Source organism: Strix aluco, chromosome 1 (genome assembly GCF_031877795.1).
Source record: "Strix aluco isolate bStrAlu1 chromosome 1, bStrAlu1.hap1, whole genome shotgun sequence".
NCBI classification, from domain to species: Eukaryota; Metazoa; Chordata; class Aves; order Strigiformes; family Strigidae; genus Strix; species Strix aluco.
In genome coordinates this window covers 91407487-91425088 of record NC_133931.1, presented here as the reverse complement: position 1 = coordinate 91425088, position 17602 = coordinate 91407487, and the positions used below count along the sequence as shown (strand labels likewise).

General features: G+C 36.8%; 1 protein-coding gene across 8 annotated transcripts in view; it reads right to left on the bottom strand.

Annotated features, from left to right (window-relative positions):
• Positions 1-672: 672 nt before the first annotated feature.
• The window catches only part of RELCH (RAB11 binding and LisH domain, coiled-coil and HEAT repeat containing), an 83232-nt gene continuing 66302 nt past the window's right edge, over positions 673-17602 (bottom strand). For 6 of the 8 annotated variants that reach the window (XM_074826738.1, XM_074826748.1, XM_074826756.1 and 3 more), the window contains 6 exons: positions 17511-17574; positions 15901-16039; positions 14841-14957; positions 13699-13787; positions 8926-8996; positions 673-2468 (listed from right to left, as the gene is read on the bottom strand). In XM_074826738.1, the coding sequence (XP_074682839.1) occupies positions 2348-2468; positions 8926-8996; positions 13699-13787; positions 14841-14957; positions 15901-16039; positions 17511-17574 (601 nt within the window). In that variant the 3' untranslated portion in view covers positions 673-2347. Of the gene's footprint in view, positions 2469-8925; positions 8997-13698; positions 13788-14840; positions 14958-15900; positions 16040-17510; positions 17575-17602 lie in introns of those variants that run through there. The other 2 variants (XR_012623539.1, XR_012623540.1) reach the window with 2 other exon arrangements.

The window sequence follows — 17602 nt, the reverse complement described above, 5'->3', positions numbered from 1 at the left end:
ATGTTTTTTCCCCTCAGTAGTTACCATGACAGGGAGCTGGTATTCCTGGCATTCTCACTCAAATTGCTCTTGGGATCAACCATGTAAAGTAAAATACTGACTAGCAAAAGCTAAACTTTGTGAGGGGCTACACAGACTGGACCTAGCTGGGCAAAGATGCTACATTTATACTAACAAATGAGACTCTGATCCCACAATCATCTGAAGTTAAATTGCTGTCACAGTTTTTTGGCTTGTGGCAATTAGCAGGTTTCCAAACACTGGTTGAAGTTCAGTGTGGGCTAGGAGCCACTCTCACAGGCAGCCTGCAGGCAGCTGCCCTGCTTTGGCAAGTAGGAGTTTAACCATAAAGAACTCATTTTGGTCTCACAACTACAGAGCTATCTCTGGCACTGCAACTACTGGAACAGATACAGGAAGAAAAAAAAAAAAAAAAAAGTGTGACACAGGAGAGGAGACCCTGCATGAAAATCGCAATAAAGTCACATGACTAGAAGCCAGAGTGAAAGAGACACACCGAGATGGGAAATTTAGCAAGTTCAGTCCACCATCTGTTATGTAAAAAAAAAAATAGTTAAGGCTAAAGGATTTCTGTGCATTAGATCTCTCTCCTGTAATGGCTGTTTTGATATGATAATCTTTTTCAGAGAAGACTAGAAGTAACAAGACAAGGCAGGTATACAAAACTTTTTATTGACAACAGAACAATAGAGAGGAACGTCACCACTTCCCATTCCTCAGGAATGTCTCCATTTCACAGTCAGTCTGCTAAAAGTATACTTTCATGGCAACAAGCAACAGGAAGGCATGGAGCTGTCTGTAATCTCAAGAAAAATGTTTCATCAGTGCAGTGTAAAGGGACCGACAGCGTGCAAGTGTGCAGCAGGCCCTGTCACAACACAAACATGGCAGGCAACAGTATATGCAGAGCCAACAGGCACAGACACGAAGCAGTTAGAAGTCTGAAATGATCTCCATTAGTTCCATCTAAGGGCAATACCTGAAGTGGTCCTCCATCCGTATTCTGTTTGAGAAGTAAATGCTTTCTTCCCTCACTCCTTTTGCTTCCCCTGTCCTCGAAGATGCTAATACTTCTAACTGAATGGTACCGTGTCAGAGAAGGCTTGAGCTTTTTTGTTTTGCCACCTCATACCAGTTCATGCATGCACTTGAGTTTACTTTCAGAAGCTTACATTGACATAAAGAAGGGGGGGGGGGGGGGGGAAAGAGTGCTGCATAAGAATAAAACGATTTGGTAGTTAATGCTTCCTTGCTAACAAAAATATTTGGTAGTTGTTGAAGATACTCCTTGTAATGTCATTTTTATAAAGTATGTATGCAGTCTACTTAACATTGTAAAGAAACTGCACGTCAAACTCTCTTAACATAATTTTAAATACTTTGAAATTAAGCTTGAACTGAGATTCAATCTAAACAACAAAATATCTTATTTTTAGCTTTCACAGTACACAGAACTGCACACTGAGTGCAAGATGAAAGCACTTTCTCCTGTGTAAATTTCCTCTGCCTACAGAACTGTACTGGGACCCCTGTGCCAATACATCTATTAACATTTATTAATTTATCATGTTTTTCCTTTACTTAGTGGATGTGTAGACTGGTTGTTAAAGTGCTTTAAAACAAAACAAAAACCCCAACAAAAGAACACATCCCTCAAAAAACCACAACAGATGTGAGAATTTTATCTGAAGGACTTTGTACAGCATTTACAATGTCAGCATAAAGCATCTGGAACATGAGCATTCCCTGCAGACTGATGCAGTGCAAGCAGTCTCATACATTGGATACTGCAATTCCTCTAGATTCAAGATGCACTATACTTACAAAAACAACCCTAGAAGCACAGACAAATGCTGGTGGCTCTTCCTCTTCTTTTTAGAAACATAATAAAAAAATCTGCATTACTCTTTCATAATTTAAATACATAAGTAATCTCCACTTTTATTACTTCATGACAATGACTTCAAATTTACATTATTTTAAGTACCGTCATAATAGCTCCATGTATAATACAGATATTTGCTGATATCCTGTCAGAAAATAAAAAAAACCTTCCACTATATAAAAAAAACTATGCTGGAGAGACAAGAACACAGAACAGGGACTTGGAACAGACTATGATTTCAGTTTTATATCAACCACAGTTAACCCAAAATTAACAGATACACAGCGATATTCAAAAGCAGTGCAAATATCTTTGGAGGTTAGAATAAAATTATACTACAAGAACGTAAGACAGAAGAAATTAAAAGGCAAGTACTTCAAGTACAGGAACCAGTCTCTGTGAGGTCCATCTTAGTGTTAGCTGGGAGTTCCTTTTCCCATCTTACTTCTTCCTCTGAAACACATTAGCCAACATCGCACCCGATGTAGTCAGCTGGCCCATTTTGTTCAAAAACTTGGTCTTTGTATCTTCACTCACAAGGCTTGCTGCAATTGACATTGAGCTAGGAAAGTAAAAAATTTAGTGACTATAACGAAAAAAGAACACTGCACTGTTAATAAGCAACTGAACTGTCTTTGGATTTTAGAAGTTTCAACATCACAAAAGGCCACAGTCCATCAAGAATTGAAAAAACATCACCACTAAGCCCAAATATACACTGTTAAATTACCATGTCCTCAAAGTCCTAGTAAATATTGTAAGATATTTTTGTGCACACTACTTTTTACTATCTTTGGAAGTCACATTAGCATTTGTTAGCTATTTGGCAATTGCTCCAGTGATGAATACTGTGAAAGATTGGTGAGATTACCTTCTCACCAGAAATGCCAATCCTTATGTTTATTTAGTATAACAGCAACAGTACTAGTTCAGACCAAGGATCTATCTAGCCCAAATATCCTGCCTGCAACAGCGATCATTGGCAGACGTGTAGGGAAGAGTAAAAGCAAGGTAAGCACAAACCAGTGACCTCTGCACAAACCAGTGACCTCTCTCTTTATTTTTCAACTCTTATTTTCCAACTATTTCCACCAGAGCAGAGTTTAAAATTGGTGTGGTCTGTCAATCTAGTAACTCCCGATGGATCTTTATTTTACATACTTCTTCAGCCTTCCCTTGACCTCCCTGTAAATTTCTTGTAAACCCCACCCTGGAGCAGTGAGTCCTACTAGGTCTACTCCTCACTGGGTGAAGAGCTTTCTCCTTCTCGTTGTTGTGAACACCACTCCTGCTACCTTCACTTGAGTGCTCCTACTTCATATGGAGTAGAGAAGACAATGGAGAGTCCACAGTTTTTCCCATAAACTAGACTAGAAGGAGCAATCCAATTAATGCTGAACCGACAAGATGCTACAGCTTTGAACAACACATTAAGAAATTATCCCCATGCTGCAAAATTAACTGGTTTTTCTTCTTTTTTATTAATTTACAACATATCACTGAGCTCAACTTCAGATATACATAACTGTTCAGGAGTAATCTGTCTCAAGACATAGTCCAACAAGGCAAATGTATGACAACAGGAATATTAATAAATATTCCATACTTCCTATATTTGTATTTAAATGGCAAACATCTTTTTAAACATCAAACAGGGCCAACTTTACAAAACACTTCCAGTGAAATATTCCCATGTGAGCTCAGTGTGGACTCTGCATTTCAAAATTAGACAGATCATAAGAACTGTCTTACTGGCACAGACCAGCTTCCAAGAACTGACTTTTCAGTCTGCAAGATTATAAAAAGTTGGTAGACAATTTCGTATCAAGGCAGGTCAAGTTGAAGTTAACTCCAAATTGCTTCAACAGAATTTAAATTATTTCTTCAAAACATAGCAGGAATGCATTCAGTATTTTTTACCATTTCATACCAGAAAGGCGGGCACTTGGCAGTAATGAATTCTGGTTCTTTTTAAAGAAAGTTTTGAAAAAACAAAAGGGAAGCTTCTCACTAAGGCTGTGCTGTGGCTTTACAGACAGCTTAACTGCATTACAACTACATCCCCTCAAATGCATCCCCCATCCCTTCTACTTCTTAAGCTGTCTTCTCACTCTATTCTGCCTTTTCACAGCGCTTAATGGACCTAGACCCTTGAAGGGGCCTCAGGTATGTCTCACATAGCATACCTAAGAGTATCACAAAGCATACTCTTATGTAATTTGTTCAGTACATCTCCTGTTAATGGAACAGGTTATTCAAATCAATTGCCTCTCTTTAAATCTTACAATTACTTGGTATTTTCTGAAAGCTCTGCAAAGGTACTCATTAACTAATATTTAGTGTTTAAGCATCATTTTATTGAAAGTATGATGTCTGAATTTTTAGTAAAGTTTAAAATTTTGAAAATTGTTCTCAGGTTATATCTCTTTTTTAGTCAACATCTGATTAAAACTGACATTATTTTAAAAATAATAATAATATTTTTATTCTATTTAGCAGTCAGTGATGACATATAGCTGTTTTGAAATTATGTATAATATTTTAAAGTGAAATATTTCTTTCACAAAGCCAGACATCTTTGGCTTGATTAAACATCTCCAATCAACTAAGGAATCGCGTATTTCCAGTTGATAAAACTTAGCAGGTAAGTTACTACTACTGTAAGATGGATTTCTTGTGCAATTTCCCTTGATTTCATGATAAAGCAAGGGCACATAAATTATGTAAATAACAGTTTATACTTGCAAACAGCTGGCTAACAGCAAGAAGTTATTCCAGCCTATGATGTATCCTAGAGTTGTGTGTAACTAGGGAAAATTATTTGGGAAATACAGTACATTCCAAGCATTAGCAACATTAATAAAATGAAATTGCTCACTTCAGAAAAGAAGGCCTAGGAACTGGTGACAAACATGTAGTTTTAAGCAAACTGTGCTGTCATTATTCTAATGATCCTGAATAAGCTTGAGGAAAACCAGGAAATGTTCAATTGACTTTCAAAACATTTTGGGGGGATAGCAGGCATCTGATGTTAAAAATAAAGAACTGGAGTGTCTAGAAGTTCATGTTTTCTAATATTATGTTACTGTAAATAGAAAGATAATCCACAACACTTGACATACTTAAAAGTTTAAATATGCCTCAAAAGTACTTCCATTACTATTCAAATTGAACATTTAAACATAATAGTAAAAACAATATGAAATCAAATAATTTCAGTCTCATGTCTGTAAAAAATAATCAGAGAGCCCAACAAGGCAATAACATATCTTGTTTGAAACAAGCAGTCCTATAGAAAAGTCCTTGCATTTACTCATTATTTAAAAAACAAAAGAGAAACCAACCCACAAACAAAAATAATGTGCAAGCATCAAATGTGTCTAGATGATTTACATGCTGCACAGAATTCTGCATGTTTTATGGGGAAGCTTTAGGACAAAACAAACATTCATGCTGAACATTTTATAAAAAACAGTTTGTAGCGTAAGTTGTTACCCAAGATTGAAATACCTTGTTAATTGCTAAAGAAAATGTTTAACAAAAGTGGCTATCCAATATTTAAAAGACAAAGTCTAATTCTTTTTCTGTGACCCCATATTATTTGACCAACCTTTTCTAACAGTAAGGGGCAAAGATAAGATAACCAACAGCATCTTATGACTGTTTTTGCATCCAGTTTAATTTTTCTGCATGCATCATCATGTTGTGAACAAAAAGCAGTAATTTATCTCCTAGTTGTATTTATATTCTTTGTCAAATATATATTTAACACTGAAATTAGGAACCGAAATTGGCAAGGGTTTAGCAAGAAAAGGGAGGTATTAATGTATATGAAAAAGGTAATTTCTTCAGTGGTAAAATATCTCGTGTTAATTTTTTGCAATCATAGCCTGATTTTGTATAACAAAGGGGAAGGCTAATTAAAGAATGAAGCAACACACTGTGAAGACTTACCCTTTTTAAGTCTTAATTTTCAGCAGCTGCATTCCAAAAGAAAATACACTGGACATTTTATCACGTTTGGATTTATTTGTTTCTGCAATGGCTTAATAGGACTAACTGTGATTTCAAAATATTTTCATAAGAGGTATTTTAAGTAATACAGACCTCTTCCAGTTAGGTTACCATGTCTACGCTGATACAAGCTAAAGCAAGGTAAGTCTATACCCTACATGAAATAAAAGTTGACCACTCAAACTGTAGCCATGCAGAAAACAGCTTTGATGAACTAAGTATGTTAAAACATTTGAGAGGCAAAATTACACATTTTTAAAAGAAAAAAAAAAATTTAAATCCTGTCCAGCTGAAGAGCGCCACTTGAGAATTGGGAAGAGCTCAGCCAAGGAATTTTGTTTCACAACATAGGTTTCACAGTTCAGTTAATACATGTAAGATAATAAAAAACATTCAGGTAAAGGTTAATGGTGTTCTTTAAAGAGACCAGTTTGATATTGTTTACATTTGCTGCATTCTGGAAGAGGAAAAAAATTATTTCGGAACACATTTGCCTGAGAAGGAATCAATTTCATATTTTCTAATGATTTCTCCTAAAAGGCTGTCAAGAAGGTGCTCAAGAAGTGATAAATTACTTCAAAAAAAGTTTATCAGACATAAAAGTCTTATCTTACACATTTAGATACATACACTACTTTCATTTTTTTCTTTACATACTCAAAGTCTGAAGTGGTGGCTTTTTTTATTGCACAAAGAATTAAAATGAAAAAAGAATAAAAGAATATTAGTTAGTCTGTAGATTAAAAAAAAAAAAGAGTCCCTAAAACCCAGGCAGGGGAAATATTTGCAAAGTAATAGATGCCCATGTATGCAACTGATTCTCATTAATCAAGTTGTTAGTCAAAACATTAAGTCACTGCTTATGTAGAGGGATGTCCTCACATAGGTTGGCTGGTGAGAGTCTACAGCAATTGCTTAACATCAGATCTGCAAAGAGTCTGGCTATTAATTCTGCCTTATCACAATTACCTATTGGGTATCTACTGCACTAGGTACATAGTACAGGGAAGACCTTGATAAAACTAATGCTTACTTGCAAAAAGTAGGATGGGTCTAATGGGGCAACTAGCAAGTTTCTATCTTGCCAAGAATCATTATAGGTAGGTTGTTTTCTGAGGAAATAGCTGGCTTAATTGCCAAACTTTAATACAGCTGAAGGCAAGCTAAGCATTCACCATTCTTTAAAGATAAGCAAATACACAGATGCTGAAGAACCTAAATGATACAGGAAGGGGATGGGCATTCAGAGTAGGGCTACTGGGGGACACAGAGGTATGCATGCCACAAAGCTCTATTTAAGAAAAGGCAGAAAGGATAAGGGCAAAAGTACAAAGCTTGAGGAAGTAACATAGTGAAGCTCAGGGAAAAAACAGCATGAGCGAACACATTTTTTTGGTTCTTGATCGACTGGCTATTTATGTTGCAAGCAAGGAATATGCTTGTGGAATGATTAAGTCAAATAAACCTGCTCTTATTTTGTGAATAACTAATATGTCAAAGAAACAGTTATTTCATCATGAAAATAGCCACTCAACTGGAATACACTTAGTCAGTACAGTTCCTACTTCATAATATTGCTACATGAACAGGGAAGAGGAAAAAAGGTGACCGATGGTGCATTCTTCAGATCTTCAAAGTTTTGTATTTCCTCTCCCTTAGACAGGGCTTCTATATGACTAGACAGAACGAATTACCTTATTAGAACAGATACACTATGGATTGTGATTTGTTGAGGACCCAGGACATTCTTAGTCTTAAAATTATTTCACTTCCAAAGTCTGAAGTTCATTTCTAGTATGCCTTTAAGAGTTGACCTGATGGTAATGTCTCAAATGGATTCCTTTCTTACTACACTCTGTTCATTATCAACTATACCAATAAACAGGCTACTTACCCCTAGTAAAGCCTGAGATATTATATTTGGTGCATGAGAGACTGACTCTTTTTCCACACCATATCTCTTCTGTTTAATTCTTGTACACCTTTCCTATTTCAGTTGTTCTCAAACTACCAGTTGCTTCCAGGACTTTGGCTGAGCTCTTTCAAGAAGTAAATTCTATCAATTTGTTACAGATATGGAAGCATGACATAAACAAGTTTCAGTTAATTGTCTTGATTACCATGGCAAGCTATCAGGACTGCGGACAGATTCTCTTTTTCAGATACCTATTGTTTCTTCTCCAACTTTTCCTGGCAACACTGCTAAGGATTTATTAAGTCATATAATAATCCATGAAAAGTTATCTGCTGGTATGCCATTCCAGGCGACAAGCAAGCAAAAGAACACAAACACCTCATCATAACGATGCTTAGCTTTCCAAATCTGTGGGTCTGTTAGCTTCTTTTGTTATCAGGAGAGACACACACACATGAGATACCATCTCTACCACATGAGGCGAATTGATGCACATACACCATGTGTCTGATGCCTCACTGGAGAGCTGGGTTTACTGTGCATTTCTAGAATGGGTGTTTTACTGAAGTGCAACATAGGTGGCATTTACCCAAAGCCAACATATTTACTAAGCAGCATATTCACACAGGTAGGTCAGTTTATACACTGGAGAAACTGTTCTTGTATGCATTAGTCACGCTCAAGCAAGGACAGCAGCCTGGAGCAGGTCATTACCACAACCAGAAGCCTGCAGGCCACCCCCATGAAAGAGGGTTTCAAGGTGCCACATGTGTTGGTTTAAGCACTTAGGCCAAGCACTCCCCGCTTTCCTTCTCAGATTCAGGACAGAAATTCAATTACTGCTTTAAATGGATAAAAAATTAAGAACAAAGTAACACGGGAAAACAAGAACATAATTGCTGTGATACAAATAAATAAGTGTTGTCCTGTGTTTTACAACCACAAACTGAATTAAAGTTCCTAAAATCTGCTTTCAAATACAGAGTATGTCAGTGCGGGATTTCTGGTCACAAGCCTTGGACACCATTATGGAATACACTCTTCAGAACATTACTCTGGAGGCACAGAAAAAGAGAAGTGGAAGTCTTACCCCTGCGGTTCTTGGACGGTCTTATTTTCCACTTTCTGTTCACACTCTTTTATCATGGAGCTTAAAATAACCTAAGACACATAAGGAAGAGATATACATGACTTTTTTTTTTAGGTTAACAATTCATAGGAAATCTACTCCACAAACAACATTAGCAGAACTGTTTAAAAAGTTTCTCTGTTGTTTTTCAAGGGCATTTACATTCCAGCTATCTTATAGTGCCTTGTGACTAGAAACAACAAAACCATTCAAAATACTTTAAGGCAGAAAATGCTTTTGAAATAGTTACAGAAGTTCAAGACTCCCTCCTGCTTCCCCTAGCTTTTTAAAATAGAGCTAAAGTAAACCCACTTCTGTGACACACCGCCTTATTTTTTTTCAAACAATATTTTTATTTATTAGCAATTAACTTCGACATACATTCATCTTCCCTCTCTTTTCCTTTAGAGAGTTTTCAAGTACCTTTTAAAATTTGTATCTTTACCAACATTATTCATGAAAGAAAAAGCAAGAAAAGAAGAAAAAGTGTGATGACATCCTGAGACGTTATGGAAAGGAAGCGCTTAAAGCAAACTTGCTATCATTTCACTGTTGTCTTCCAGGATTTCTGTGAATCAAGGCTTTTTTTTCTTTACTTAAGCAGTTGCACTGTTAAAGGTTTCTGCAGAATATTTAAGACTAAAAACACCCCCACACTGACATTTTACATTTCTCCAGCATACTAAAAATAAAGGAAAGTTTCCCAATAGCAGGCTTTGAAAGAAATCATACAATTCATTGGACAGATATATAACTCCCTGCCCTGCCTGCAACAGTAGTGTTTTAACACATTAAGGCAAAAGCATTTGAAACACTTAGGCAAAACAGCTGCAATGCAGATTATGAAACTATAAACATATATATACATACACGTACCCACTGCATAAATGGAAACTTTCTCTGCTCACAGCTCAGGAGAAACTAAATCTCAAAGCTACAAGCAGTTCAAATTAGTAGTATCTTACCAAAATCTGCATATATACAATAAAGGAAAAAAAACTAATTTCAATATCTAAAATACAGATCAGTCACTACTGTTTACTACCAAGTGATAACTATTTTTAAATGTATTTATATACATAAAAAAGCTGGTTTCTGTCAAATCCCTACTAGACAGCTGCACTAAATGAAACCATTTATTACACTGATAAAATGTGGCCCAGTCTGTAGATCTGTGCCACTGTTCACTCTATTTCTCAAAAAGTATTACTTCAACACTTGAAACAGTTTGGGTAGCAGGTGTTATATACTCTTGGAATGTTCCAGAAAGCAGCACGCAAACCTGCATATGAGTAACAGCACTACAACTCTTACTGCTAAATTTGCTGTCCTTCATTTGCATAAAATATGATGCAAGTAAACTCAAGAGTACAGAGGCACAAGAGAAATGCATTCTGAATTTGAGTGAAAAAGCAAGCTTTTCTTTCTGTAACAAAACTGAAATTTCTAAGCACAGCGGCCATAGTTTTTGTTATGTAGCATTTCTACCTGTGCACTGAGGCACTTCTACTGCTTTGTACATCTATCTGAATCCAGATGCTCCAAATATCAACAATATGAAGTCTTTATCAAGGCGGAGAATAATTCAGCAAGGACCCAGATTCATTTGAATACTGGCATGGAGCCCCCAGCCATTGTACAGCTCCTTCCAGTAACGCTGCATAATTCTTGAAGTGGAACAATTCTTCCCTCTTCCCCACATCAATTTGTCTTAAAGTTCAGGGTGAAACAGAGCTAAGGTATAAATATAGTATCCATATGGCAATTTTACATGATGATATTGCACATACTGCTTACATTTATTCCTTTGGGTTCTCTTTTTTTGGTCATAGACTGACTATGAAATCATTCAGACCTCCTTTAAGAGAAATATTTTAGAGATGTAACTCTAAATACAGAGACATTTAAGAGACATAACATGTGCTTAAGTATTATAAACAATACTGCAGATGGACTAAATATTTTTATCAAGTACTTATATCTCACTATCATGCAACTCAAAATCCAATTATTTTGAAAAGAAATAGAAGGCAAGTGGAGAAGGGGGAAGAAGGGACTCAACATGAAATTAGAGAACTGGCAAAGTATCTGAAATGTCTGCACAAGGTGAAATGTTTATTTTAAAGATGAGAGGGTCTGGCTTAAATGCCAAACTTGCACTTTTCTTTATAAGAATTAAAGGAAAGCAAATATGAGGGATAACTGGTAAATGCTGCCTGACAGGATCATAAGTCAATTCCACAAACATTACATTTCCAAGATCAGCATAAACTCTGTACTGATGTTAGAGCCACAAGAGCTAAGGCTCTGTGAATGAGAAAATGTGTTTTTGAAACTGATATGCCATTTGAATCATGAATAACACCACTGTGACCAAAACAATGAGAAAAGGGTTAATTCTGTTTGTGCAAATAAACAGTAAATCACATTTACTTCAGAAAACATAATATTAAGACAGAAGGCTTGAAAGACAGACATTAGAACTAAATGGGCTTCAGGTGTCTATCATGGTGCCTACAAATATCCTGTTGTAGCAAGGAGCTGATTAAGCACCAGATTTCCATTTCTACAGAAAAAGTTGTAGTGAGTTTTCTAACCCACTGGAGCAGGAGTAGATATTTTTAAATTTATCTTTCTCTCTGGATAAAAAATAAAGCATTTGGCATCATGTTTGAAGCCAATTAATCACAGTGATGTAGACTGTGGTAAAGGCAGATTGAGAGCTGTCTTTATTTATTTATAATCCTATTTAAGCCCTCAGTTCCTTCTCTGGCCACAAGACTCAAACTCAATCAAATAAGCTCTTTTGTTCTAATTCAGGGCATCTTTTGAACTGACTATGCCTTAAACCTTAGAAGTTGCACTACTAAGGAAAATTAAACTAAATCCAACTTTTGCCTACTACAACTTTGAGATATATTCTTAGACTTCCCAAAACACAATACATCTCCCAGCAATCTCTGAATACAGAGTATCATTGCCAGATCTCCTTCAACGCTGCCTGTCGTAAAGAAGTGTAATTCTGTTGCCTCTGACTGATGCTCAGGTCACTACTGTCCTTCCTGACTCAGCTCTCTGGAGTCAGATTCTTTCCTTTTAGGTCTGAAAGTTCCTCAAATTAATTCACCTCCAGTTCCACATATGGTAAATTACATAAACCAATATAATAATATACAGAAAATAGAAGAACAAGACTATAGCCCATTAGACTGAAAATATAACTGGGAGAAGGGACTTTGTTACAAAATGTAAGAAGTTAGAACTTCTAGAGAATATAGTCATCTCAATTGAGTCACTTTCACAAACATAAGGAAAAGTAATTACTTTTCTTAAGTACAACGTAATCCATGAAAATGCAGTGTCAACCTTCAAAAACCAGAAAGATGTTCCTTTGTACATTTTGATTAAATCTCTTCCTCTATCACTTGGAATGTCCATACTGTCAAGACTTGCTCAACATGCAACTAAACTACATCTCTCGTTTTCAGCTACTGACTTAATGTCTACATGTTTCAATCTCTGTTAGCGTTCATCCTTTTCAAGTATTTACAAAAAACTGCATAGACATATGTCCAAGACTTTCAGGTTTCTCAAGTCAGCTTCTCTTGCTAACTCTTCTCTTTTGCAACTTTCTGTAAGCTCCTTCTACCGGAGGAGATCTTGTTAGCTCCCACGTTGTCCTGTCTGCTTATTATAATCTGCTTTTTACAATTCACAGAATGGTTGAGACCGGCAGAGACTTCTAGAGGTCTCTGGTCCAATCCCCTGCTCAAAAAGGGCCATCTGGAGCCAGTTGCCCAGGACTGCGTCCAGATGGCTTTTGAGTATGTCCAAGGGTGGAGACTCCACAACCTCTGTGGGCAACCTCTGCCAGTGCTCAGTCACCCTCACAGTGAAGAAGTGTTTCCTGATGTTCAGAGAGAACCTCCCGTGTTTCAGTTTGTGCCCATTGCCTCTGGTCCCGTCAATGGGCACCACTGAGAAGAGCCTGGCTCCCTCCCTTCAGGTATTTATATACACTGATAAGATCCCTCCCAAGCCTTCTTTTCTCCAAGCTGAACAGTCCCAGCTCTCTGACACTCCTCCTATAAGAGATGCTCCAGTCCCTTCATGGCCCTTCGCTAGGCTCTCTCCAGTACATGCTTTTGTCATGGGGAGCCCAGAACCGGACACTGTGCTCCAGATATGAAGTGCATCCCACGTATTTCAGGACTATACTTTCCTCACCCTTGCCTATCATTTTTCTCCTGCATTCCACCAAATTTCATCTGCATTCAAGGCCAGGTTGGACAGGGCTTTGAGCAACCTGGTCTAGTGGAAGGTGTCCCTGCCCATGGCAGGGGGGTTGGAACTAGATGATCTTTAAGGTCCCTTCCAACACAAACCATTCTATGATTCTGTGACACTGTGGTCACTGGTTTTAGTGTATCCTTGTTTTGATGAAAAAACAGATGGTAAAAACATTTTCTTTTTTCTTCAGTCTACAAAGATCTGTATTTCTACATGCATTTCTGACAAGTTTATTTCTCTGCAGAAGTCCTCGGCTTAGAAGTATCTTTTAAAAGACTTTTCTGTTTTTTAAATCATGTGACCTACTCCTTATTAGAAAACCCCTCAATGCTACATTTTCCTATCACTTAATAGTAACTTTCCTTAACTTTTGATTTTAAATACCATTACATTTCAGCTTTTGCTGCCACCTGCATCTCATACTCAGTAAATATCACTGCTCACCTCATGCTCCGGTGAGAGATGTTCCATGTCAGTTCGTAAACACTTAAGTCCTGGTAAAAAGTGATTGACCATTAAATCCTCTGAAATAACTAAAAAACAAGTTGTTAAGGTATTATAAGGATTGTCTTCTGATATTATACAATTTTGTTTGCTGTCTTCTTATAATGTTATTCTACTGAACACAGGGACTAGCAAAACCCAAGAAAATAGAAGAGCATTTGGCAAAAAAAGAAAAAACATCTTAATTTAACAATTAACAATACATTTCATATATCTGAACTGTTCTTTTCATATTTTTTCTTAATTTACTGGTTAAGATCAAGGGCTTTTTGTAGTTGGGTGTGGGTTTTTTTGGTTTTGGGGGTTTATTTATTTATTTATTTATTTATTTTTTAATGTATCTATCAGTTCCACTGTGTTGGGTCTGGCTGAGATGGAGTTAATTTTCCCCACAGCAGCCCTCATAGTGCTGTGCTTGGTGCTGGTAGCTAGAAAGGTGTTGATAACACACCAGTGTTTTGGCTACTGCTGAGCAGTGCTCACACAGCATCAAGGCTCTCTCTCCAACATTCCCCCCTCACCCAGTAGGCTGGGGATGGGCAAAATCTTGGGAGGGGACACAGCCAGGACAGCTGACCCAAAGAGACCAAAGGGATACTCCATACCATATTGTGTCTGCTCAGCAATAAAAGCTAAGGGAAAGGAGGAGGGGGGGGGCATTAATTATTATGACGTTTGTCTTCCGGAGCAACCGCTACACATACTGAAGCCCTGCTTCCCAGAAAGTGGCTGGACATTGCCTGCTGATGGGAAATAGAGAATAAATCTTTTGTTTTCCTTTGCTTCTGCTCACAGTCTTTGCTTTATTAAACTACCTTTATCTTGACCCACGAGGTTTTTTTTCCATCTTATTTTCTCCCTCTCCCATCCTGCTGAGAAGGGGAGTGACAGAACAGCTTGGTGGGCACCTGGTGTCCAGCCAAGGTCAACCCACCACATCCACCTTCTGAAAAAACCTCTTTATACTGAGCAGACCATGTTTTATAACACACATTCAAAGATAATCTTAGTTACCTCTCAAGCATTAATCTTCTCCCCGCACCAGAGAATTAACAGCTAAACTTCCCCTAAAAAAAGGATACAACAACAGGAAAGAGCACTGTAGGCTTCAAACAGGTGGGTAGCGATATCTAGCCTCTTCGAATCCACAGACTGCTGGTTGTTCACCAAGGCTAACTTGTGCAAGTGTGGAATAACAACTGTAAAAGTAAATAGTGGAATAAGTATTTGAAACTGCTTTCCGTAGACTTGCTTAGCATTAAACAGTTGCTAAGTGGTAATTGCAGGCATCTGAAGGATCACACATCAGTGTGGAATAAGAACTGCAAATAACGGCTTTTGATGGGACTGCCCTTGCGGATTTAACTGATCCCACTCAAACTTGAAATAAAACTGTGGTAACACCACCTAAAATAAAAAGGTACCTCACAGTACCTTTGAAATAATAGCTGGTTACAGAAAACATTTTGCAACATTATTACTCTCCTGCTGCTAAAGCTGTCTAAAGTATGCTTGTATTTTATAAATACATCTGATAAGCTAGTGACAAAACATATGCATGTTATGAGAAATCTTCACTGACTATTAAGGAAGCCTAATAAGTTTAGGCTGCTAAACTCCACACCTGCAGCTGGGAGGCATGATAGCTCCTCATGTTTTGTTTACATGTATCTATAAGACAGAAGAGCAAAGTCAATTGTTAGACTATGTGCTTTACATTTCAGGGCCATAAAAAAAGCTGTTTTGTTAATCCGGGATAAACTTACATTTAAGATGCGTGGAATACTTGAAATTTATAGGCCAGCAGGGAATGAAGCAATGGGGGAGGGTGAGGAGAGGAAGGCATTTTACATGACAAGTAATTAAAAAAAAGATAACTCAAATTTGCTCTGCAGCAAAGTGACCAGTCCCCTCTGGCTCTGAAATCATTCATCACCATGTGCTGGTGTTCTATATACACAATGTTAGGTAGAGTAAAAATCATATTAGCAAAGTCTTAAATACTGGGAGATATTAAATTCTGAAAACAGGGGTTTTCATCAAATTTTTTGTAAAGACAAAAAAAAAAATCAATATAACAAGCATACTATTAGCTTTGGGAAAGAAATAGGAAGACTGCATCTTCCCACTGATGCAACTTACATTCATCTCTAAATCTGGGCTCAGCATTAGGTCCAACTCTTCCAAATGTTTTTATGATTTCTGTATGTAGAGAATGTTGGTCTTGATATTGAGGGTCCTCCAGGAAAGATGCCAGCTGCATTTTTACTCTTTCCAGAAGCTTAAATATTCCCAGAGAAATAAAAATTACACAAAAGAATGAAGATGCTAGAAACTGTTACGGTCAGTTCGGAGCATGTCTATAGTCTTCCATATTTCAGATGATAAACCTTGGATCTTCTGTTAATTTACAATTGTTGTCTGACAGATGTTCCAAACTCTTTGATGCAGCTATACATTTTAAAGACTGTTAACAGTGTTTTAATCTCATCTATCTTTAACTATAGACAGGTGGTTCCATATAGCCGGTCTTTCCTCCTGAGGTTTCCTCAGTTTTGATACTCCCATTTTCTACCTGCTATTTAAATTTCCCTCTTACTATTAATATTTTTGGAGTTTTCCTGTTTAATTAGATCTGAATTCATGTTATTTTTTTTGGTAATATATCTCAATTAGTATGCTGAAAAATTTTCTGCTGAAGACAGATGCAAAAGTAAACATCATAAAAGTAAACATCAATGAAATTAAAAAGATTTCAACTACCTACTAGAAAGCCTGAAAATACAAATATATCTAAGACAACATAAGTATTTAATTAGCATTCAAAGTTGTAAAAATAAAATTTTCTGATACAGTTTGGAAGGCGGTACCACCTCTGTACTCTAAGGCAATGGATACAGTAATTTTTGTGTGGTAACAAAACAGTATTCTTCCCAAACTGATTATAGGCATGCATTCCAAGCTACAAAATTGTAACTTATCCATCTTCCAAGTACTTGTGAGTCATCACTAACTTCTTACTCACATTTCCTCAAACACATTCTTTTAGAATATGTTGAAATTACAGGAAGAATGCAAGCTCTGCAAAAAGTTGTGAGGACTTGAAGAAATCTGATTGTACAGTTACTGTATAAAACAAAATACAGTATTTCTACAGTTTACAGCAGAATCCTGGGTGTCTTTTTCAGAATTCTGATCTATTACCAAAGTTTCATCATTTAAAAAACAAGGAGGAATGGCATATCTATATTATCCTCAAGGATTATTTCAGTTATGACACTATAATGTCTTTTAATGCCATCTTGGACACCATGGGCTAAACCAGCAGATACAACAGGAACTACAAGAGATTTGCACCCTTATAAAGTAGTTTGAAGCCAAGAAGGATATCCTAAAGCATCTAAAATGGCACAATATACTTATGTGGAGGTAACTGAATCCCACCATGACTTTTTGGTTAGCATCTTAAAGTAAAGCTAATTTTATTTGGAAATAATGGACTTTGATTTCTCAACTGTACTGGAGAATGCTTTAAAAAACATTTTGAGCATAGGATTTCCCATCTTCTAGGACAGGCCTCCCCCTCTACATACCTGTTTTTCTTTGTTTTGCAAAACTGGAAAGCATTTTGGAAGAGGATATAACAAAGGAAAAATAATTCCTAAACTGTTTTTTTTTTCCTCTGGATTTATTACAAAAAATCACCCTCTTCTTATGATACGAAAACAACAGCGTGGCAACAAGTGTCTTACCTCTCTCTGAGTAACAGTTTCCATGATGGTTCCAAAGGCAGGAATTGTTGCAATCCTTACTGAACTACAACAGAAAAAACAAGAGTCTTTAA